Source organism: Branchiostoma lanceolatum, chromosome 2 (genome assembly GCF_035083965.1).
Source record: "Branchiostoma lanceolatum isolate klBraLanc5 chromosome 2, klBraLanc5.hap2, whole genome shotgun sequence".
In the NCBI taxonomy this organism is placed as follows: domain Eukaryota; kingdom Metazoa; phylum Chordata; class Leptocardii; order Amphioxiformes; family Branchiostomatidae; genus Branchiostoma; species Branchiostoma lanceolatum.
This window is the reverse complement of record NC_089723.1, coordinates 32,853,521-32,877,148: the sequence shown is the minus strand read 5'-3', so window position 1 is coordinate 32,877,148 and position 23,628 is coordinate 32,853,521. Positions and strand designations below refer to the sequence as shown.

The 23,628-nt window shown below is 40.6% G+C and overlaps 2 protein-coding genes across 7 annotated transcripts; one reads left to right on the top strand and one right to left on the bottom strand.

Moving 5' to 3' along the window:
• Nucleotides 1-31: 31 nt before the first annotated feature.
• LOC136426650 (dolichol kinase-like) lies at nucleotides 32-6,523 on the top strand. 2 transcript variants are annotated; one of them, XM_066415368.1, is made up of 13 exons: nucleotides 32-166; nucleotides 448-586; nucleotides 851-926; nucleotides 1,156-1,247; nucleotides 1,454-1,627; nucleotides 2,145-2,341; nucleotides 2,595-2,674; nucleotides 3,695-3,839; nucleotides 4,368-4,583; nucleotides 4,939-5,101; nucleotides 5,415-5,513; nucleotides 5,760-5,837; nucleotides 6,142-6,523. In XM_066415368.1, the coding sequence occupies exons 2-13, from the start codon at nucleotides 448-450 to the stop codon at nucleotides 6,288-6,290; spliced, it is 1,608 nt and encodes a 535-aa protein (XP_066271465.1). In that variant the 5' UTR covers nucleotides 32-166; the 3' UTR covers nucleotides 6,291-6,523. The 2 variants fall into 2 exon arrangements, with proteins under 2 accessions (XP_066271465.1, XP_066271466.1); XM_066415369.1 differs by having other exon boundaries at nucleotides 39-200.
• Nucleotides 6,524-6,695: 172 nt separating this feature from the next.
• Nucleotides 6,696-23,544, bottom strand: LOC136426636 (uncharacterized). Of its 5 annotated transcripts, none has more exons than XM_066415344.1 (21): nucleotides 23,413-23,544; nucleotides 21,181-21,372; nucleotides 20,853-20,965; nucleotides 20,107-20,184; nucleotides 19,298-19,386; nucleotides 18,800-18,858; nucleotides 18,038-18,234; nucleotides 17,677-17,780; nucleotides 17,436-17,512; nucleotides 16,971-17,179; nucleotides 16,714-16,825; nucleotides 16,137-16,290; nucleotides 15,660-15,781; nucleotides 14,959-15,113; nucleotides 14,625-14,722; nucleotides 13,622-14,260; nucleotides 13,040-13,141; nucleotides 12,510-12,623; nucleotides 11,951-12,148; nucleotides 10,854-11,719; nucleotides 6,696-7,836 (listed from the first exon to the last, which is right to left on the bottom strand). In XM_066415344.1, exons 1-21 carry the CDS (start codon nucleotides 23,529-23,531, stop codon nucleotides 7,632-7,634), a joined length of 4,002 nt encoding a protein of 1,333 aa, XP_066271441.1. In that variant the 5' UTR covers nucleotides 23,532-23,544; the 3' UTR covers nucleotides 6,696-7,631. The 5 variants fall into 5 exon arrangements, with proteins under 5 accessions (XP_066271441.1, XP_066271443.1, XP_066271444.1 ...); XM_066415346.1 differs by lacking the exon at nucleotides 23,413-23,544 and adding an exon at nucleotides 23,310-23,400; XM_066415347.1 differs by lacking the exon at nucleotides 23,413-23,544 and adding an exon at nucleotides 23,051-23,223.
• Between the last annotated feature and the right edge of the window lie 84 nt (nucleotides 23,545-23,628).

The following is a 23,628-nucleotide window of genomic DNA, read 5'->3' as shown; positions in this document are numbered from 1 at the left end:
TTCATACTTTTGATTTACGACAGCCGTAAACTGAGCAGGTCCATATCAGCTGATCGCCTGGCGTGATCCCAACATTACGAAATTTTGCCATATACCTGCACGAAGTATTCTTCCGTCGCTGTTAAGAGCCTGTTTCTGCCGAAGCAGGGCTACGCAGTTTTCAAAGGTATCTAGGGCTAGTTTTGATTGCTGGGAACTTGGTAAGACATGCCAGGGCACTGATATCCTAGCCCTACTTCATTTTGACATAACCTTTAGCAGACGACAAACTTTTTTGTACCCACAACATTTACTCCAGTCCAGCTAATCTGAGCTTTAATTACATTTCGAGGACAGATCTTGAATGCATGCATGCCAACAAACGACTGACCTTGCATGATACAGTAAATTTAAAGCTTTCGTTGCTTTTAATTTTAGCTTGTTTGTTTATCTCTTCATTCTTGTCAGATGGCAGCTGATCATGAGATGACCACCCCAGCAGGTGCCACACCTGGAGCAGAGTCCTGGGAGGGTGTGGTCATCTTCACAGGTGTGATGTGGACAGCTTACAACATGGCACCCAACCTCATCCTGCCCATAATCATAGGTGAATAGACTCATTGTATATAGATATATTACCTGGGGAGTGATTCATGTCTACAAGTACAAGTACACAAGTTGGTATTGAATTGAACGTCTCCTTTCACTATGTCATGACGGGTGTTACATGACAAAGATGACAATATTACAGCATCACCGTCGGTCTTAATCCTCCTGCAGGTTATTTGGAATACAATGAGATTTATTTTTTATAGAAATCTATGTGTTTAAACTACTACTAACTAGAATTGATATTGCTTTTTCATTGCAGTGTTTATTGGAGCATTTTCATTGCAGTCAACATGGCCCAAATGTTCTGTTGATCAAACACTTGGATGGAACCTCAGGTAAAAAAAGTTTGGAAATAGGAAGGAGCTGATTGAAAACTTGGTTAAAAAGATGACTATGGTGGAAATGACGCAGGGAGATGTAGAAAAAACCCTGACTATGCTCTTGTAATTTGTTCATGATACAAATGTACAAATACTACATTTTTCTGACTTAAACACTTGCTGTGTAGAATTAATGCATGTTCAGCTGTTAAGAAGTCAATAACAGGTTTTCCCATGTCTTCAGACCTGGAGCTGGTAGCGGCCTGGTGACTGGAAGCCTCCTCGTTCCCATGGTCCTCATGGCCAATAATCTCCATGGAAATGCCAAAGAAAATGGTAAGCACAGTGCCACTGAAATCAGATTAATAATAGACAATGAAGTGAAGTCAAGAAAATTTCACTGGCCAATTTTTTTACATTGTCAAGCTATTGCAGTGATGTAAACAAGTTTTCTTTGGAACAAAACTCAAATTGCACAATTATGTATTCTGCCAAGTACCAACACAGATGAGCTTTCATTTAAAGTTCTCTTCTTGTTGTAGGAGTGAGCGGTATGTTCTGTTCGTACAGCCTGTGTATGAGCCATGCTGCGGTGTGTTTAGTATGGCTCAGTAAGTCAGACCTGCATCCAGACAGACCCAGCATCAGGACCATGGGGTCCTTAGCCACGACAATCTCTGTCTTCCTCATCCTGCTTCTACAGGATCTACCATTAGGTACAGCGGACTAGCTGAACTTTCAGTTTTTGTAGATGTTTATATACAGTAGTGTTAGTGCTGAGGTGGTTTGTATTATCAAAAAGTATCTTTGACTTTGATGATCATGATTTGTGTGAATCCCCCCATGGCATAAGTGATAAGCAATCTAGCTGATTAAGCTATTTTGATAAGAAATTCAGAGGATCCATGCTCAGGCATATTGTGAGGGACTGTAGTCATCATTTTGGATGGTGTCGTAAAGCGAGCAGCCATGTGTATGAGGCCGCTTCAGGCTTTAGCCCCACGGGTCAAACCTTTGCACGAAAAAGAACCTAACACAACTATCAAGAAGACTAGGGGTGACCTCCTTGGGGTGACCAATTGTGTTTGGCTAAAAATGCGAGTCATAGTAAAGACGCATTTTGCACTACTAGCTCACTTGAAAAAGCATTATGATAAAAAACAAGGAAGATGATTTGCAAGCTCTGTTTCATCATATACTAACTTAACCAACCCTCTGCTATCACATTCACAGGTGTAGTAAATTTCACCATGGGGATTCTGGGTGTGGTCGTCTGCCTGTGTGTCCTCCACAGCCTTCTGACCAGCCTTCCCAGCAGCCTCTCCTTGGGAGAGGCTATGATTGCCTCAGAGGGGGTGGCCTTACTGATGATTGACAGCTGTCAGACTGTTTTCTACAGGAACAGAAGTTTGGAATACAATCTTTTACAGGTTGGTGCACCTTTTTCCTCTCGTGGATAGTAGTTGATATTGTACTGCAAACTATAGCTCTCATGAAATATTACACATATGCAGTGTGTGTACAAGTGAATAGTGAAGTCTAGGCTGTCACTTGAGTTACGTACTGTGCAGGTGAATGCATTATTTTGAACTTGCTGAACAGAGTTTTCAGTGAGAAGTTTGTTCAGAAGCTATAAAGTGCTTTTCAAAGGCATTGGTTGACTGTTGATATTTTACATTTCAGTCAGTTGCACTTGGTCTTACAATCATAGGAGTAGTGTCAGCCAGGATGTTTGTGTCATGCGAGAGGACAGAAAAGCAGAGGTACACAAGTTGGTGATCATTTACTTCATTTAATTAATCTAAAAGTGTATTGACTTACTCTGCCATGAAATGATATGAAAAAGACATAACTTTTATAGCAAGGAAATTTATTCATTCATCTATGCATTGTTTTTCTATACATATATTTTGTCAGAAAAACATGATGATTTTCCATCCAATTACTACCGGGGCTCCTACACTCGCCACCCTGAAATGTTTTTTTTTTCTTCATGGTGGCAAGTGTAAGAGCCCTGGTAGTTATCGGATGGCACCCAGGCTAATGATTTCATGTCAGAGATGTACAAATCTAATTAGACCCAAGGAAAGATGGGCCTTTAAGTTTAAAGCCATCAATACGCTGTAGATATGGACTGCGAGGCAAACTGGGTATGCCTTAACACCTCACCCGACCTCACCCGACCCTAAAATGCAGTGTATACAGGGCAGGGACATTATTTGACGTTCTGGATACGTTAAATATGCAATTATGAATGCAAAACAAGCAGCAAACTCTAAGTATTTACCAGTTTGTATAAGTAAAGGGAGGTCAAGACGGCCGGTGCAATTGACTACACACTACGTGCGAGTATTCGACGCTGAAAAACACTTTGTGTACAGTTACTGTCTACAGTTATTGTGTACAGTTATTACGAGTTGATTGTGATGAAAAGGTAATTAGTACCCACCGTCTTATCGTTCTGTCGGACAAAAATGAATAAAAAAGGTATGAAGAACTTCCCCATGTAGACCCCAACAGTGGCATGATCCAATATGTCGGCCAGAAATCTTCTATCTTGAAAACGAGCGGAGTTACTCATAAAAACTGGTAAATACTTAGAGTTTGCTGCATGTTTTGCATTCATGATTGCGTATTCAACGTATCCAGAACGTCAAATAATGTCCCTACCCCGTAGACACTGCATTTTAGACTCGGATGAGGTTGGATGAGGTCGGGTGAGGTGTTAAGGCATACCGAGGCAAACTTACTTCCTTTGAACTGAGCGTTACTTTCCATTGCAGCACAGCCTCGTGGAAAGACTCCATGAGATTCTACATCCTGGTACTTTGTGTAGTGGCCTTCATCTGTGTCCCGCATCTGTGGTGGCTTCTGGGAAGGATTCCAATCCTCTGGCTCATGGGCTTCATCCTGGCTTGTGACAGCAGTGTAAGTCTAGCTTAACGCTCTTCTATGTTAGCCTATCCAAACCTGTTATAGCTCCCGAGTCTTTTCTGTTCTCTCCGAAATTAGCCTGGTATTCAAACCTATTATCATAGGAGAGATTGTCAAGGGTGACAGTTTTTACATAGAATAGCCTAGTAGCCAAACCTATCATAGCTCCCAAGTCTCTTCTGTCTTCTCTGCGAATATCCAAACCTATTGCGAAGAGGACAGAAGAGACTTGGGAGCTACCGGTATAATAGTTTGAATACCAGGCTGTTCTATGTAAAAACTGTCATCCTTGACAATCCCTGCCTTTTCTCTATCACTGAGTATCAGATAATGTAGCACAACCTATCATTGTCCGATTTATACAAAATGTCATTTTTCTTAAAACTGCCAATAGCCAGTATGTAACCCATGAAAGAAACATCCTTAATCAGCTTCTCCTGTAATTTTTGTTCCCTTTTGATGTAAAATCAAAGTGGTGCTACAAAGTTTTAGATCTTCTACCGGTAATCTTAACTTCTCCAGATCTCTCTGATTGGCTACTGGAGTGTGATGACATTGGTTGCCATAGCAACAGTTGCCAAGCAGAACAGCACCAACCCTGGAGGCGCAGGTTCCACCATTGTGAGGAAGTATTTCCATCTGATCGCCATAGCAGTCTTCTTACCTGGACTGAAGCAGAATCCCCAGCTGTTGTACATAGCATCTGCGGCAGCATTGGGAACCTTTGTTCTGCTGGAAGTAAGGACATTTGAAAAATCTTGATTCTATTGTAAAAAAAAGCAAAGAAAGGACAGCCCTAATAATAAATACACTGTACATATGTATCAGGAAGGGTGTAAAGTGTGCTTTATAGCAAAGTGGCTTATCATGCCTCAAAGGAAATTTGTGGTAAACACTGTAAATTACACTTTCTGACCGTGAGTGACATCACACATTTCTTCTCTGGTACTGCCAAGCCCAATTTAAATCGGATTAATGGCAGTGATTTTTTGTAATGCTATTCTTCTCGTGGCTTTGCACTTTGAAATGTTCTTGGAAAATCTGGTCCATACTTTAATATTTATGATCAGTGCCTGATGTTTGTGTTCCACAGTATGTGCGGATGGACAGAATCCAACCCTTGGGTGAATCCTTGCACACTTCCCTGCGTGTGTTTGTTGATGAGAAGGACAGAGGGGTGGCCATCCTCACCCACATCTACCTCCTGTTGGGTTGTTCTCTACCTCTGTGGCTTTATCCCTCTGCATACAAAATAGGTATGAAGATGCAAATCTGATAGAAAGAGTTAGTTAAGATGTGGCTAATGATGTTCATGTCAAAAAAATTTTGCTACAGGGTCATGTCCGGGTTTTCCTCTCGACCTTGTCCAGTGACTAGTATGCAATCTCCAAGCAGATGTTGGTAGGCTAAATCATCATGTTTTCCTGGCCTTTTTTTTATCAAACTGCCCTCTGAGCAGAAAAGGACAGCTAGGAAAACATAACAATTTAGCCTCCCCCAAATATGCTTTTAGATTGAGGCATGTTTGTGTTAGGTTGGGTCTAATATAAAACAATTTAACTGTTCTAGGTACCGAGCTGGCGATGTACAGTGGTGTCATCTCCTTAGGATTCGGGGACACTGCTGCTTCTATCATCGGATCAACGCTGGGCAGACACAGATGGCCAGGTGTTGTGATCATTAGCTATCTATTAAAATGTCAAAATCTGTATGCATGTAATGCATTGTATGTTGGATATCTTCATTCTGTACCATATCAGATTAGAGTTCTAAATCAGTGTGTAATAATCTAGTCCTTTGTTGGAAAGACAACCTCTTTTTCATATGAATGAATTTAAGGAAAATTATGTAGACCCCATGTACAGAAACAGCTGTATCTGAGTAATATTGAACAAGCTCTTGCAACTTTTACAGGTACAAAGAAAACAGTGGAGGGGACCCTGGCGGCTGTGGTGGCACAGTTGGCAGCCTGTGGCACACTCAGTTTGTTTGGTAAGTGGAAAAGTTTGTATGTGACCACAATCATGTACTATGTATCTCATGACCAAAGCCAACATAATTGTGAGGCATCACCAACATACATTGTTTAAACTTACACATGGAACACTTTATTATAAGCAAGAAATATGCAAAGTTTTTTTGTTCTTTTTAAGTTGTCATTCTGTGTCAGGGCTCTTGGAAAGTAGGGTTGAAAGGTACTTATATCATATTACATGTACAACTGTACAGTTTACATATGTCAAAAGTCTTTTGGTTTATATATGTTCAGTTAACATAACGTTCAATTTCCCTGCAGGAATCCAGCCAGGTTTCACAGCTAACTGGATCCCCATAGTGACAGCAGTGTGTCTGACATCACTACTGGAGGCGTTCACCTCCCAGGTGGACAATATTGTGACACCCCTCTACATGTACGCACTCTTCAGCAGCGGGCTTTCCTCCTGAAGTCAACACAGGACATGGGGATACTCTACTCAGGGCTTAAGTCGTCATGTTTGCAGTTTTCTGTTTTGATACGTTTTAATGAATACGTTCTGCAAGTTTTGTAATCATCATGTCAATTTTGTTAATTGATAGAAATTTTTTTAATGTTTTAAAGAAATGAACTTTATTTTATACAAATGTATTTTGAATCATGCTTTTGAATATGAAATAAATTTATGGTGAACTTTTGAAAACTGAGTCAGTCAATGGTAAACATAAATCTGTATGTAACAAAGCCAGAGAAATTAAGTTTACTTCAACTTGTAATTGCTGCTTGTGATGATCATTACCATAATAATGCACTGTAAGGTGTAAATATCTTGTCCAAACAATAAGAAGCCAAAACAAGAGAAGGAATCTATCTGCTATATTTTGTAATATATGTATTCGCAAAGTTTAGTTCTAAGTATCAGAGAAACTATTAAACTAATGTCTGTATGACTCATATGTCTATTTCTCCATGTGCATCTTTCCTCTATCTTCTTGGAATGTGCAAAAAAAAACTGTCGAACTGTACTAGTAATAGATCTAGAGTCATCACCCACCACAACAACCACCATGATAAACCAAACTCAAGTTTCATGAGTTCATTTGAAAAGGAAATAATATGGAAACCTAATTTCAATACCCTGCTTTGGTAGAATTTGGTGGCAACTCATTTGTTGAGTATACCTTTAGTAAGTTAAGGGTGCTATCACAAATGGCTATTCTTGAATAAATAAATGAATACAAACGTAAACGTAAATGTAAATAAGGCCTAATCCTGCATGTAAGCTGTACAAACATATTGTAACTATTGTAGTTTCATTACAAGACAGGCTCAACACTAATAACGTTTTCTCCGTAAGTGCGTACGGTAAGTAGAAAATCAAATCAATGGCACAGATATGCACAGAATGGCTTATTCTGACAATAAATGCTGGAAATCATTTTCCAACATACTGCATACAAAAATCCAAACAGGACTATTGTCAGGTAATGACTTGAGTTATATTACAACACCATACTTTTCCTGCCGAAGCTCCACACAAGGATTCAATTTGTTACTGTCACCACTGTTCACAGTCAACAACTACATAACAGGTAAACAAGTACGATTCTTGTCAAGATGGTTAGAGGTTAACCTCACAGTCACAAAAATGTAAGTTACAAAAAAATCTCAAAACAAAAGCTGGAATGTTATTTGGCACTGGAAAATGCTTAGCTAGCATAATTGCATATGTCTCTGAATGCCCTCGCTACATATTTTCATTGCAATCATCCGAGTTAGACTGCAAGATTAACAATGAACAAGAAGCCATGTTACTCCTCGGTGTGCAGTTTGATTAGCTGGGAGCTCAGAATGTCAACTGCTGACACTCCCCTGGTGGTTGGCAAACATCCCTGGAAGTCCCTGTTGAGTGGACCCTTCTCCTGCTGGTTCGCAGTTGGACCCTTGTTAATTGGTGTGCAGCTCTCTGCATTTTCTCTCTCCTCGTCTGTGTCTATCCGAATGAGCTCCCCCAATCTGTGCTACCGAACAAACAATAATCTTATTGTGACGGTGCCATTTAGAACTTGTTACACATCATTTTAACTAATGAATATACTACGCTACATTGTTGACTGTTGCCTGCGTTGCAGGCTCCCCTGGCTGTTTTTGTTTACCATTTTCTTCTTGTTACAGGTAAGATAGGATTCCTATCAGGCCTGTAACCAGAAAAAATGCAATAAGAAAACGGTATCATAAATATAAAACAGCCAGACAAAGACGCCTGCAACAGAGGTAGTTTTCATTATGTTTAGCCATACCTAGTATGGCTAAACATATTGTTTTTACTCATGTTTCTTCTTCTTCTTCTCCTCCTCCTCCTCCTCCTGTCAAATCTTCAAATCGATTCATCTCTGTCATTTTTTGACCAAATGACCTGAAATTTGGTACAGAGGTAATGTAGGCAAAAACCAATGTGCGTTTTTTTCCCTTTTTTTTATATTGACCTTGAAAGTGATTTTATTGAAGTTTTTAGGCTATTTTTAGCATATCTTGGCCTCCTGCGCCCTGGTATTTCCAGTCGAACCGCAGGTCACTCCAGAACGCTTTATTTTCTTTTTTACGGCGTCCGGCGGGTCACGATTTGACCCCGTTGCATGGGTGTAAACAACCGCCTGTCGGCAGCAAAAAGACCTCGGACCTACATAATGTTTATATTTTTTCACATCTACAGGATCTGCCCAACACAACCATGTAGTTATTTCGTGCACAGCAAATTGTCAGCGAGCGCTGTGGCTTTCGAAACATTGACCATTTTTTGGTCAGTATATTTGTGCGTGTATCATTGACGGTTCACCTGGAACCAACTAGATATTTACATCACCTGATAGCCCATTTCCTCACCTTTAAATTGATACCAAAGTTCCTTGGATAATTTTATGGGAACCGGTTTTGCCCCCAAAAAAACTAACAAGAGGTCAATTTGTAGGGCGTCTTATTCTGAAGAAGAAGACAAACACAATGTCCTTTTACCATGCTTTACAGAACTCAAAACTTACCTAATGGCATTGGTCAACTTGCATATGAATCTCACTTTTCCTGGCTTCAAGATGATATTAGTCTTATTTGGAAATGTTTCAGAATATTAATTTTAGACGGCAAAACTTGAGCCGTAATTTTCATCAACGTTCCCAACACCGGCTGAAAGTTGCAACATTGCACCTGACCTCGCCTGACCCCCGCGGCAGGAAAATGGAACGTACTGGCTGGGTTCGGTCGCTCGAACGCAGGAGTTCGAAGTGATTGACTTCAAATTTGACTATTTTGTAAATATCTGGTACCTTGTACTAAAACCTCTGTCTGTCTGTACTTGACTGTTATCATGTCAATTATCATATTGCATGTGGTAGCCGCGTTCATACAGCTTCTCATACAAAAAAATGGGCTTTGTTATGCAACGCGAAATGTATCGAAATGTATCCAAAGCGCAGGAGTGCACGCATCGGTAGCTAGAACTAGGCAGAAATTTCACCACCGCAAGGTAGACATTGTCGCAGTTTTTTCGGGGGCAAAACCGGTTCCCATAAAATTATCCTAGGAACTTTGGTATCAATTTAAAGATGAGGAAATGGGCTATCACGCGATGTAAATATCTAGTTGGTTCCAGGTGAACTGTAAATAAGACAAACACAAATAAACTGACCAAATATTCTTAATGTTTCGAAGGCCACAGCGTTCGATGTCTTTTTACAATGCACGAAATATCTACATGGTTATACCAGGCAAGTCCTGTAGATGTGAAAAAGTGTAAACATTATATAGATCTGAGGTCTTTTTGTTGCACCACAGGTAGTTGTTTACACCCATGCAACAGGGTCCAACCCAGGTCCGACCGTGACCCGGAAAAAGCCGTCTTAGAGAAGGCTGCGCAGAACCGATGCGCATAGAGCTCTGCGGTTTGACTGTATTTCAACCGAATGACCTGAAATTTGCTGTATATGTGGCTTGAACAAATATTTAAAGGACTACATTCCCATTTTTGGCATACATATATTCAAAACGATTTATTTTGGGCTTTCTTGACAATATTTGCCACTTCTGTCACTTTCAATACTACATATGACCTAAAGGTCATTGACCCCAAGTGCCTTGCACCTGGCCTTGCATGCCTGTGAGCCTTGCGACCACCTGATTGGTCAATTGGGTTAATCTAATTATCTTGCATTCCTGGCGCAGGTGTGCTAGACTAAGTATTCATGCCAAATATGGTATGGGAATTCCTAGGACATGTGATTACATGGTTTTGTTCACTCTTTTTTTAACAAAGATACACATCTCCAGTTCCTATGTATTAAACCAAAATAATGTGAAATCTGGTATGTGTCTGCCTTGGTCATGTACACAGGCCCTCATTCAAATGTTTGGCATACAGCCTTTCAAAACGATTTTTTAAACAAAGAATTTTTTCGTTTCGTTATTTTCAACCCAAAGTACATTCAAACAAAGGGGTGTCACATTTTTATATTTCACCCATACTATCGCTGAAATATGTTGTTTTTGGTCATTTCCTTCTTCTCCTGTCAAATCTTCATATGTATACTATGGAAAACTTCATTCTTCCCTGGGGTTGATCTTTTTTAATTCAATTTTGAACTGGGTTGATTATGCGCAAGAGTGTAATTTTCAGCGGATATTTTTTGACTGGTTTACATGGAAATGGCACGGAATATCCCATTCTTGCAAGGGGAGGATTCTTTAATTATTTATTTCAATTTTGAGCTGGAATGATTATGAAAAAGTCCATTTGTTAGCAGAAGTGTATTTGTTAATCAATAAGTGGATATGGTTGTGGACTGGTCCATATTGTGTTGAGGTGCTACTGGAAGACTCAATTTTGGACTGGGGTGATTCATTTTTTTAGTGCAAGTATTTTAGAATGGTCCATTGTTATTTTGGGAGAGTCCATTTTTTGCATGGCGAGGAGTATGGCTAAACATGCTGTATTTGCTCGAAAATGTTGCCTTTCTAGTTACCATTTGTTTTCTTACACTCACCTGTTTGCCAGCTCTATTGATATCTCGCTGACGTCAGAGTCTCTCCCTTCTCTTTCAGCTTTGTTTCCTGGGATGAAATCACTGTTTGTCTGAGACTTGTTCCTTGTCTCCTCCACATCACCGACCAGTTGATGCAGGATGTTTCTCTGAGCGCCAAGAGACAGAGGGCTGCGAACTTTCCCAAACCTGTCACTACTGTGTCTGCTTGCTCTGTGGGTTGACCTACTGCTGTTGCCAGGATCATACTTTTTTTCAGTGCTTCTTACATTGTGAGAAACAGGCTTAGTGGGCTGCATTGTTGCAAAACTGGGACCTTTCTTGTTTCCATCTCTATTCCTTGCTATTGCTCCAAAATCCTTCTTGACATAACTTCTCTCACCACTGTCTCCTGCCCCATGTGACTGAGGCCCACTCTTCTCTCCTCTACTTGTGATTCTCTCCTTCCCACTTTCTGCTTTAACTGTCATCTTGAAGGCACCTCCTCCTCCAAACAATGGAACGTGTGCCTGCTGATCCCCACAGTGTGAAAACCTCTCTGACAACATAATCTTCTGTCTTGGCCCGGGATGTTGGTAAGGGACATTGGAAAACAGTGGATACTGTGGAATGGGAAAGTGTGGTTTTCGGTCTTGGACAAAGAAGGGCTGGCTGCTGATTTGAGGAGGCTGGGGAGTAAGTGGTTGCTGTCCTGGGACCAAGCTTGGGTTCAATCGGGGCAGTGGCATGAGCGGGAGTGGCTGACTGCAGATAGCATAATTTTGGTCCATGAGCTGCTGGCAGAGGTTGTTTTTTTTCCCCACGGAGTCCCAAAGTGTGACCACGAGCTTGTCGCCTGCTTGCTCTCCACTCACCTCAGCAAACAGAAGCTGCAGAAGTTTGGGGAATTAGAACTGAATTAGTTCGTGAAGCGCAAGCTCCGCTGTCCGGGGCTTTTATGGCCCCTGCCCGTAGAGGGCCAGGTGCTGGGACAGCCACTATAGCGCGATTCAATCAGGCTAGAACCGAATGAAAGACAAGCAACATTTCAGTAATGACTTATAAACAAACTTCTTTAGAAACAACTTAAGTCTTTCAAAGGTAAGAGATCATATCCTGACCTTGTTGGCTGTGAGCCCCTTGAAGTAGGCATTGGCTCCCTCTGTCCAGTTGCCGTTATCCTTGGGGAGGGGGGTAGCATTGGCAAGGCACGCTGGTCTAGCCAGTATGGGGACAGAAAGTATGTCTGGCGGCAGGGGGAACAGGTTGTGCAGCTGGGTCAGATCCATGGTGCCATAGTCCACATGCTGTACATTAATCTGAGAATAGACATGCAGCTGTCAATGGCAAGATTTTTGGAAAGGGTACAACTGTAAATGCAGTGTTTGCGGTGGTTTTGGGTTCGTGTTTGAAACAATTGCAGCACTACAGTCACAAAATGGAATGCCCTTGTTCGGTGGTTTTGACTTCGTGGTAAAGAGTTCACTGCGAAAACCGCGAACATTAAACCATCACGAATATTTCTGCATTTACAGTATGGAGGCACAGGTTGGAAGTGCATACATGTGAATTCTTACATTATCAATTTTTCATCTCCTATGCACATTTGTGTCAAGTATCGTCCCTTCTTTTGCAAAGAGATCCTGACTATGCACCTCCTCACTTCTGAAAAAGACTCACCATATCTGGCAGCACACCCATGATGCGCACCCTCCTCCACATGTGGTGTTTATCGCTGTAGGTGCTCATGACCTGTCCAGTCTCGCGACACAGGGTCTTCATACCCGACAACTCCTAATGGTGGGAGAACGTTTTGTTAATAAGAGAGCAAATTTACAACAGTTTTACTGGTCAACTGCTGGAATTCAGCAGTCAAACATCATCCAAATGCTTGATGTCTCAAGCACTCTTACTAGTATTCTTTGCCACTAACAGTCTTCAGATGTGTCATCTTGAATGATTACAAAGGCCCAGACATTTACAGAAGATCAGTTGCAACTTGGTTCCAAAGGCCTAGACTTTTACAGAGGAACAGTTGCAACTCGGTCCTAAAGGCCCAGACTTCTACAGAGGAACAGTTGCAACTTGGTACCAAAGGCCTAGACTTTTACAGTGGAACAATTGCAACTTGGTCCCAAAGGCCCAGACTTCTACAGAGGAACACTTGCAACTTGGTTTCAGCATAAAACCCTCATGAGTTTTCCCCCTACCTGTGCAGTCCTTTTGTTTGCTGCCTCCTGGAGACTTTGTGACACCTTGTTCAGCAGGGTGGGGTCTGCAGACTGGATGTAGAACAGCTCTGGTGTAACCACCTACAACAAACAAGCACAACTGTCATGAGCAGCAATATACGCATTGGGAACATTACTCTCCTGTGTGAGAATACAAAGTGCTCAAGAAAGACTATGTGTACATTAAAATTTGATAGAACAAGCTTACAGCCTTCTTTAGCATACCATGAACTCATAAGTCACACTTGTCCTAACATCACAAAAAAAAATTCATTCAATATACATATACTGATACAAACTTAATGTCCATCATTCTGATAACTACACGTATTCATTTTTTTTTATATATTGGTTTGGATGTTCAGCACACACAGTCAAGGCTGCCCAAATAGCCTGTTGCTATTACAAAGGGCTAGCCCTGCTGACAAGGACAAGAAAGTACATTGGAATTTCGACATGGATAGTATAACAAGATATAACAATATTCTAAGTACATGTGGTATCTACATCGAGAGGTCAGGGTCAGTACTTATAAGTGTACCACATAGCTAACTTGCCTACCTCAGAAACCTTGGCCGCCAAGGCAAACATTTGCCCTTTGAACTGAAGCTGAGGAACATACTGGGTGATTGGTACTCCCAGCAGTCCCGGCTTGTGCTGCACAGTACCCTGATGTTTCCCCACCAACCCTTGCTGCTGCCATACCGGCGTCGTCTCTGCGTGGTACGGTCTCTCCATCCTCTGGTTGTTTATACTTAATTTCTTCAAGACTGCTTCCTCCTTTTCACTCAGAAAAGGTGACTGAAACTTCTGGGGGTGACTTCTTTCATCATTTCTCTGCTGGAATGCACTGTCACTGAATTTTCTGCTAGCTTCTTTCTGTTGTGAGGAATGCTTTGTTTCTTGAGTAAGTGTTGTGTTGTTGGAGAAAACATCTCCCTTAGCTCCCGTTTCTTCTGTAGAAGCTTTCTGAGCTCTCTGTATAGAAGTATTGTGGTCACTTGTTCTGTTGTCTGCTGCTATTGGCACAAACTTGCTGCTGTTGGATTGCCACTTTGGTTCTTCTTGAACGGCACTTTTGAATGTCTTCTGTGTGAATGAAGGTCCTTCTTGAGATGTTTGCTCCTTTTTCATCATGGAGTTGACTGACTCACAGTCTGTAGCATCTGGAATGTAAACCTCCACTTCCAGAATATGGGGCTGTGGAAATAACAACATATATGTAAAATTGTGCATATACATGTACTATATATTTTCAATATTTGTCAATTATGTTAATTTACACCTCTGTTCTCTTGCCATGTGTATCATTTGTTCTGTACTTCATTTTGGTGTCTTATAAGCTCACAAGGGCTGGGCACATAAAATGTAAGACACATAAATAAAGCTTTGCCCATTCATGCATGTATGTAAAAATTCAGTGCAAATTCTATTCTGTCATGAAAAGTTTGTAATTTTTCTAATTTGATACTGGAGCCTGAATATAAGGTATTACAACAATGCCTGTAGTTTCATAACGACCTCATAATACCAAAATAACACAGTTGTATCACAATTAACCCACCTCACATGTTGCAGACTGACTTTTCTTCACTGAGACAACTTGCCAGCTGATAATCTCCTGAAGCTTGTCCTGTCCCTTGCTCGTAAAGGGGGTAAGTCCTGTAGATAAGAATGTCAGGATGAAATCCTCGACACAAATGGACCATAGAATACTAGAACAATCTAAGATTTGAAACAATATCTAGGAGAAATGCACATAAGACTAGCCTCATGCTTGTTGAACACCTTTAGAGGTACCAACCTGTACTAGAGCAATGTAAGATTTGGATCAATATCTAGGAGAAATGCCCATGAGGCAAGTGCCATGCACGTTAAATGCCTTGAGAGGTACCAACCTGCTAGTTTGAATGGCACTGCTTGGGGTGGGAGGTCCCAAAACTGTGAGATGAGCAGGGGTGAGACCTCAGTACGTGGTAACACTGCAGTGTTGCCATAGTCCACAAACACCACCTGCAGCTGGTCTCCTGGAAGTTTTTCCTGTACCCACACTCTAAATGTAAAGATTGAGAAGGTAGGGATATTGAACTCGGGGATTCTAGGACAGATCTAAAGAAGAAAAGGGGGAGTAGTGTAACAGTATGGCTCAAGCGCCACTTACTGACCGGTCTAACCGGTCCAGACCTTTTACCCTAATGGTATAAGTGCATTGGGTTTGTGCGCTGGAGGTTTCATGAAGGATGGTAAAGAAGTTTGTCCTCAATTACAAAGACTCAATTGCTTTGAGCGCATGACAGAGCAACCAATATTTGCATTATTTGCAACAGGAAAAATAATCTTCTAAGTCTTGTTGGTGGTGCACAAACTTTAATGGTTACTGACGTAGGACGAATACATTGTTTTACTTTTGGCATACAACTTTCACAGAGTCTTGCCACTGTACCTTCAGCTAACAGCTACAGATATGTTATCATATCTGATGTTTGTATTAGAAGAGTCAAAAGAGTAGTCTAATAGCTTAGGGGTTCTGAACTGGGGGGCTCATATGTGCACAGCTAGGCACCATACTTGGTACCCAGCATGTTCCTTTGACCCTTACCTGTACCACTCCCCTTCAAAGGGTGCTGCACCAGTCCTATCTCCAGGTGGGAGGGGCGGGGCAGGACACAGCTGGTTCAAACCGGTCTGGAGCTCCTGCAGCTCCAACAGGTTGTTCTTCCCCTGGAACAAGACAGTATAGTAGGATGAGGATGAGCACAGGTTGGATGTGGAAATATCTGAAGTCAGTTGATCACAGGAAGCTCTATGGGCACTGAGTGGATACTAAATGTCCAAAGTATGCAACAAGCCATCATTACTCCTCAAGGAAATCTGCATTTACATTTTTATACTGGATGATCACCTCATTTCTCATTGACTAAGAACACTTGATAACCTTTATTTCGACATGGCAGTGTCTGGTAGAACACTGCTTTCCATACAAAATATTTGCTGCATATGCAGATTAATTATTGAACTTATACCATGTCCAGAGAATCGATTCTCAGCAAAGATTATGACACTGAAATGAACAAACCTCAAGATTGACTTGACCCCAGAAATGACAGCCATCCACCACTTCTGTGACTATTACACTGAGTTCCTCTGGGAAGCTGGCTGCAGGGGTAGGGGCTGTGTTTACTTCTCGGTCACCACTGCACTCACACATCATCTGTGCCATGGTACTGTAACTGTGGTACAACACATTGTATTGGAAACATATGAGTACACATAAGCTGGAATTAAATACAAGTGCTTTGTACATCTAATAGTTGGTCAGTCATTTTGCACACAATGCAAAGTCTGGAGGTTTTTCTACTACTATTGAGTGACTTTCACTGTAGATCTGTTTTTATATTGGAAACAAAAGCACCACCATGATAATCATACAGACTAATCTGAGTAATCATGTAGTTGTTTGTATAGAATCTGTACCCTTTCTAATTTATCTTTTTCCTTCTTTGTAAATGGATGTCATACTGTTGTGGCATATTTATTCTAGATTTGGTACCTGAGTGCAAGTGATTTTGCTAGGCATGCCCATAAATTATAACTAACCACTCTCAATATCTGTTTAGCTTTAGTTTAGCTGTTATTTTGTTGCCTAAACATACCTCATGAACTTTGGTGAGGGCTCCTGCTTGTTGAACTGCTCTACAGATGAAGAGACAGGAGTTGACAGCCCCAAACCAGCATCTGCAAACTTTCTCACAGTATCTTCTTCACCTATTCAAATTGAACCAACAATGAAACATTTTACTGCAAAAATCTAAAATTAACCAGAAGATTCAGAAATGCTTCATTGCAAACCTACTGAGACATTGAAGACTATTGGTAAATGGATGAATATGGTTTAAGTACTGACAGGTACCTGAGTTTTTATTTGTAGACGGTGCTACAGCTGTTCTATTGTTTGCATGTACATCTCTGCCCTGGTCAGCTCCAAGCCTGTGTCCTCTTGCTTCCAGAGCTCTCTTTGAAAGCTTCAGCTGTATCCGTTGTCCATTGAGCACAGAATTGTTCAGTTCCTCTATAGCTTCATCCACATCCTTTACTGATGTGAAGTGAACGAAGGCATGTCTAAAGAGGTAGGGGGTAGTAAGTGTTAAGTGACAACCAGGTATGGATATCTATGACATAACATAGAACTGTCAACATCACCTTTAGTCTTATCTTATGCTTCTGTTATCACAGAGCCTACACAATATGAAAAGCAAAATAATAGTATTATTAATACCAATATCTTCAATGTACATTGTAAGCCTGACAATCTACGTGTACCCTTTTCTGCTACAACTGTAAGCCATTTGGGACCAATGAGAAGTTTTGAACCTACCCATACTCCTCTCCTCCTTGTTTCTTAACTCTGACATTAGCCACGTTGAAGGGAGCAAACAGAGTCCATATTTCTTCCTGCAATGAGAACAACGAAATCAGAGAAGGCAGACTTCACACAATCAAAATCATGCCAGATCCTTCTGAATGACATCTGCAAGCTTTTAGTAGCAAGATGATGTCAGTAACAACAAAATGTAAGGGATGAAAGTAAAACTTGTCACAGAAGAAATGTACATCACCTCTGTAGTATCCCTGGTAAGCTGTCTCACTATAAGCTCGTGGACTGGATAGTCTTGTGTTGGGCTCTCTGCTTTAATGTCTGGATAACAAGGGGACCTCTTACCTAAAAAATAATTTTAGACATTGTAACTTGCATATGTATGTATATACTGTAGTGTAATTGTTTTTCCTTTGCATGGCCTGAGTCTTAAAATGACATCTCCAATTACATCTGCAACTATATAAGCTGATTAAGTGATAATTGACTACCTTTTTTGAAACCTGAAGGTGATGAAATTCATAATCTATGTTGTTACATTTTATATGAAAATGGTCATATGTCCTAAAAAAAAACTACCAATGGACAATAGAATATATCACCATCTGAGACAAAGGCAGGTCTTTCTGTCAGCTTTTTCCCAGCAGTCTGTAGTGAAGCATCTCTGCCCGAAGCATCTCTGCTCGAAGTCATGTTCTTTGCAGGTGCAACACTGATATCCCTCCCCTTCAAGACTGGTGGTAATCCATTCACCGCTGCTGTAGCTTCTCTCACAGTCTTGAAACGAACAAATGTCATCCTGCAAAATGAAAGGAGCACACATTTTAGAAATGACAGCAATGACAACGACCTCAAAATCTATAAGCTTTCACAAAAATTTGAAGATCATAACATGTCCAGAACAGAAGATACAAAAAATAGAAGTTCTGCTGCAGTACCAAAGAAAAATCAACCTTGACCACCTTCCCAAGACCTACCAACATTCTAAATAACAGAACAATCCATCCATAGCTTTGTGAAAACACATCAGACAGAAAGACCAAAAACAATACCTCTTATAAAACTCATGGTAACAAATAGTTCATGATAATCTGTTTGGTCAGATGTTGCTGGTGCTTAAAAAGCCATGAAAAGATGCATCCAAACAAATCTCCAACCAATGTCTCCCAGTATTGTGCACACCTGTATATCTAAACTGTATATACCTGGGGGTACTGCACTAGAGATCTCTCAAACACGATGTTTTGCAAAGTGGCGGATTTATGTAACCTGGCATATTAATGTCAATGGAGATTATATACTGTAGCATATGAAATTAATGAATTTGTAGCTTTTCAGTTGTAAGGACTGTTCATCATGCATACTTCTCTGAGTGGTGGATGTCCTGCACCTGTCCAGCTGCAGAGAAGAAACTTTTAATATCCTGCATGGAAAATAAAACAAGATCATTACACAAATAAGATTGACCAGTATACATTCACTATATCACAAAACCTTTTTCTCTTCAGATACAAGCATCATGCACTGTTTAAGTTAGATCCAAACATACATGTACACATGGGAAACTTGATTTACATATTGATGTATGAAAAATACATTAGCTGAAACGGCACACTAATTTGTCTACCATGTGGAACTACAAGCAACTGTTTGCGTACGACTTGACACTCAGGCTGACTATGCAGTCCTATGTACTGGTGTTCCTCCATGTGTCCACATACAATTTTTCATTAGTAGAAGTGTTAAAGAATGTACTTCACCTTCAATATACTTAAATCTTCGGAATACCTTAAAGGAATCAATGACAACAAAACAACAAGCTGTTTGTAAGGCATTGGGCTTGTAATATGCCAGTTCAGCACCTGATCTGAGCAGTCAGACCTCCTCTTCATACAGACACTGTACCGTCCACGGTGGTCCGGCTCCAGTCCATAAGGATTCTCACCACTGTCTGCAACATCACACACAAAACCTTTAACATTACTAAAGAGACTGGTTAATATTAACTCATAGTCATAGAAGAAGAGAAGTCATACTAGTAGTTACTCATCATACTTATTACATATGTCTAACTACATCACTACAGCTAGCACTAAATGATACTCAAATTAACACTAGTCATGCAAGACAGAATAGATGGTACTCCTTTTGATCTTTATCTTCATTTTTAACTTTGAATCTACATGTAGTTCACTTTTAAGTTATAGTTGACTCTATTACATAGTATCATAGTACAGCAAATTTAGTATAGTTTAGTTTTGATGTAGAGAACTTGATTGAGATTTTACAGGTACAGCTTCAATCCCATATCCAGCACTTATTACTTGTTGCCAAACAAGCAAGTTGGCTTGGCTACTGTCCCATTCTGTGTTAGTTTTATTAGCCACTGTATTTTGCTAACAAGTCAAGGTAGAAATAGGCATGTGAGCAGACTAAAGCCAGACAAGATAGGAAACATGCTAAAAAGTATAGTAGCACATTCCATCCTTCCTCCATTGCAGCATACGGAACAATGGTGTCAAGAATTTCAGTAAGAAAAAGCAGGAATTTTTCTTTTGTGCAAATCGTGCTGGGTAAAGTTGCTCTAAGATATTGATTAGTCTATCTCTAGAGATTTTCCTACAGTGAATGACACAACTGATGGTTTCTGTTTAGAAACTTGTAATATTACCATTACATGTGCTACCCATAGGAGATCCTTTCCCAGCTGGAGATGACTTCTGGCCCTTCCTCTTGCACCTGTTTCTAACTATATAGTATGCAGCATCAAAATAGTTAACTTAGCAAGTTGCTGACCAAAAATGAAGGGAACACATTTGTCTACTTTAGCCAAATATTTATATCCTCAGGCTGTACAAAAAAAGATGTTCCCCAGACAAAGTGAAAAGGCCAATGTTACAAATTGGTACAGTAACTGTTATATTCATGTACAAGGGTGCTAAATGGATTTATATGCAAATTTGATGTTTGACACACTGCCACACACATGAACGTTGGATACAATCTGAGTTTTCTATACCATGATTTTGTGATCTGGAAAAGTAAAGCTTGTAAAAGAGAAACTTTTATTTTCATTGATCAGGGAAGCTATGAATTTGAATCAACTGAGTCTCTCTTTTTCTTCATTATCAAATACAACATAATATTAGACATACAGGATATAATCAGTTATCCCTTACAAAAATAATGTTGAAAATGTCAGAGAAACAAAGCACACATATGATACAATAAAGTACTAGTACCTTGCTGTATAATACAACAAGACAGGAAGGCAAATCATCAAATTCATATTTTTCAACTTGGGATTACCCCCAAATTACCCTGCGAGGGGCAAAGTAGGAGGATATTACAACACAGTTTTCAAGATTACAGTGAACACATACATGTTTAAGTGAAGTTGTTTTGTAATAAACTCACTTTTAGGTGGTCCTTTGACAATCTGGGCCTTAATAGCAAAACTGGACATGAAAGACTCAGGGTCACCTATCCCATAGACTCTTAGCTCCTTCTCTGGTCCAAAGGCTTCCAGTCTGGCAATATGTAAGCAAACAAGACAGATATAAGCAACATAATCACGATAAAATTCAATCTTACTTATGTGGAGCAGAAATACAGGCTGACTTACAAATGTCAGTTTCAACAGTTGAATTCATGTACGTTTTATTTCTTTTTCTGCTTCCAAAGTGAAAATGATGTAAACAAACATGCTTTTTAGCCTTCCGTTTTGTTCAGTTTTTTTTTTTACCTGCAGACATCAGGCATAGACTTGACAAAGTCTTCAACCCGGGTAAAACCCAGACCTCTCCAGTCCAGCACATGTCCAATCAGGTTCTTGTAGTCCTTGTGAAGTCGCGTGACAGGGACGCCCCCTTGCTCAGAGAGCAGTACTGCACGTAAGAATTTCTTCACTGCCTCAGGAACTGTCCTTTTCTCCATCCTGAAAATGAACAAGAGTCCGTAGGACACAATTCTCCGTGAAGTATTTATATTATGTACAAGTATTGAGCCACACAAATTGCATCTCTGCTCAGTCCAAGTAGTGTTTTAGAGCAAGTAAAGAAAAAGTGTTTGTTTATCTTTTTTCTTTCAATACAGGAGTGGTCAACCTGCTGAAAAGTATGTTTTTACAGCATGGCACAGATGGGATCTAGAAATTCCGGGAAAAGTCACAAAGTTAGATCTAGATGGCCCCTTTTCAATTATCAACGAACCATTCAGCCTTACAACTAAGATGTATCAGAAATCACAAATATGCAGTAAATCCTCTTTCCACAATTTATTGCAGGCCAGCCTGATCTATAGCTATCAAGCTATTTGCAATAAAAAAGGCTAATTTATATTATCGTAACATTTCACGAAGGTCAAAGGTCACCGGATCTAACCACCCGGAAGTGACACTGGCGCGCGCACTTTTCTAAGAGATATTTCTCACCAATCTTTCATCCCCTGTGTAAACATTTTACATTGTCACAGCCTCCGTATTATAAACTACAAGTGTGGTAAGTTTGAAGGTCCAGAGATTTGCCATTTTCACACTGTGCGTAAAAATACATCGTCCGTCCCGTGCGCACATACTGTATACGAGTTACGACGGACACGGCATACTTAATACACAGACTGGAGCACACTCGGCACATGTTCGCAGCTAAAACTCACAATTCCCGTTGCTGCATTGGTATGTAACTTGGTATATCGTTTCCTAGGTTGCGTGTGGTGATGCACGTTGTCTATTTTTCAATGTAACAGTGACTATACGATCACAGCAAGTAAGGAAGATTTATACCCCGTATCTGCCTGAAGTATTCCAGTCATGCATAACGGATTATAACATGGTCCCTATGGCAGGGCAGTGGGACATAGCATTAATTATAGGGGTGCAATTACGATATTGGATTGACGTTTAAAGTAGTTATGGTGTAACAAAGCTATTGTGCATCCCCACGCCGAACCAGGCACACTATATGCCAAGTTACACACCGATAAGACGACGGGATCGTGAGTTATAGCTGCGAACGCGCAAGCAAAAGCAATCCCAATACCCCAGAAGGAGGTCACACCTCCTTCCCGGAGTAACAAAGAAAAGACAGACTGACAACAGCTTTTGTTGGAGGAAGCGACAATCTAAGTAAATAAATGAATAAATAAGTGAACATGACATAAACACAATTCTTACCTGGCTCCATTTGATAAGCCCATGGAGGGACAGGGCCAATGAGATTGACTCTGCAATTACATGTAATACACATGCCTTTTAATAAATAGTCTGTATAACGCAAACTCCAGCTGTCCGGGGATTTCTGTCCCCTCCCCGCGGAGCGCTATGCGGTTACAGGGTGACAAGCCGTTACAGGAGCTTGATTGAGTTCAGGCTACACATGCCTTGTCTGGCTTTCAATACAATAGCAATACCGTTTCACACACAAATCTACCTGTTGAATACCTAATCAATTTTTGATATACCAAGTCCTGAAATTTGCAGGTTAGAATTTGGGACAGTAAAATTAATCTAAAGACTGATTCTAAATTGTGTTTCCAAGACAGCTGAAAAGGCTCCTTGGTTTGGTCAAGAGACACCAAGGAAACCTCCGCCAAGAACTTCTTTCGGCCGCGGAGACCTTTGGTAAAAATGGCCAACTTCCAGGTGACCTTGTCCTCTCCAACTTCAAGCTCCATAGAAAAACAGTCAACGTCATCAACATCTATGCAACTTAAGAACTTGCGTCCTCAGCAGGGTCCGAGAACTCTGTGGGTTTCGCAGGAGGAGCAACAAAATATGGACAACTCACTGGAAGTCATTCAAACTACTGAACTAAAAATTTACATTCCTATGAAATTCGAGTCTGGTTGCTAGAGGTGCAAGCATGGAACATTTACTTTGGGGCACCAGAGTTCGTCTAACGACGCGATAACCAAGTTTCCCTCCTAACAAACGTCCATGCCTTCAGATCGTACACGCAGCAGCTCAACAACAACTCACCTGGCGTCAGGTATCGAACGTTCTCTTTCAACAACCCGGGGTTCGCGGTTCCACGCCAGACTTTTAAGGGACATTCCGTTATTCAACACTAGAGAGGTCGCGGTCCATCGCATAACCATCTAATACGTATCTCATGAGGTTGTCAGAATTTTCAAAGGTAAACTAATAACAAGCAATGTTTTGCGAGATGTATCTTGTAATTTGTGGTCTTATTTG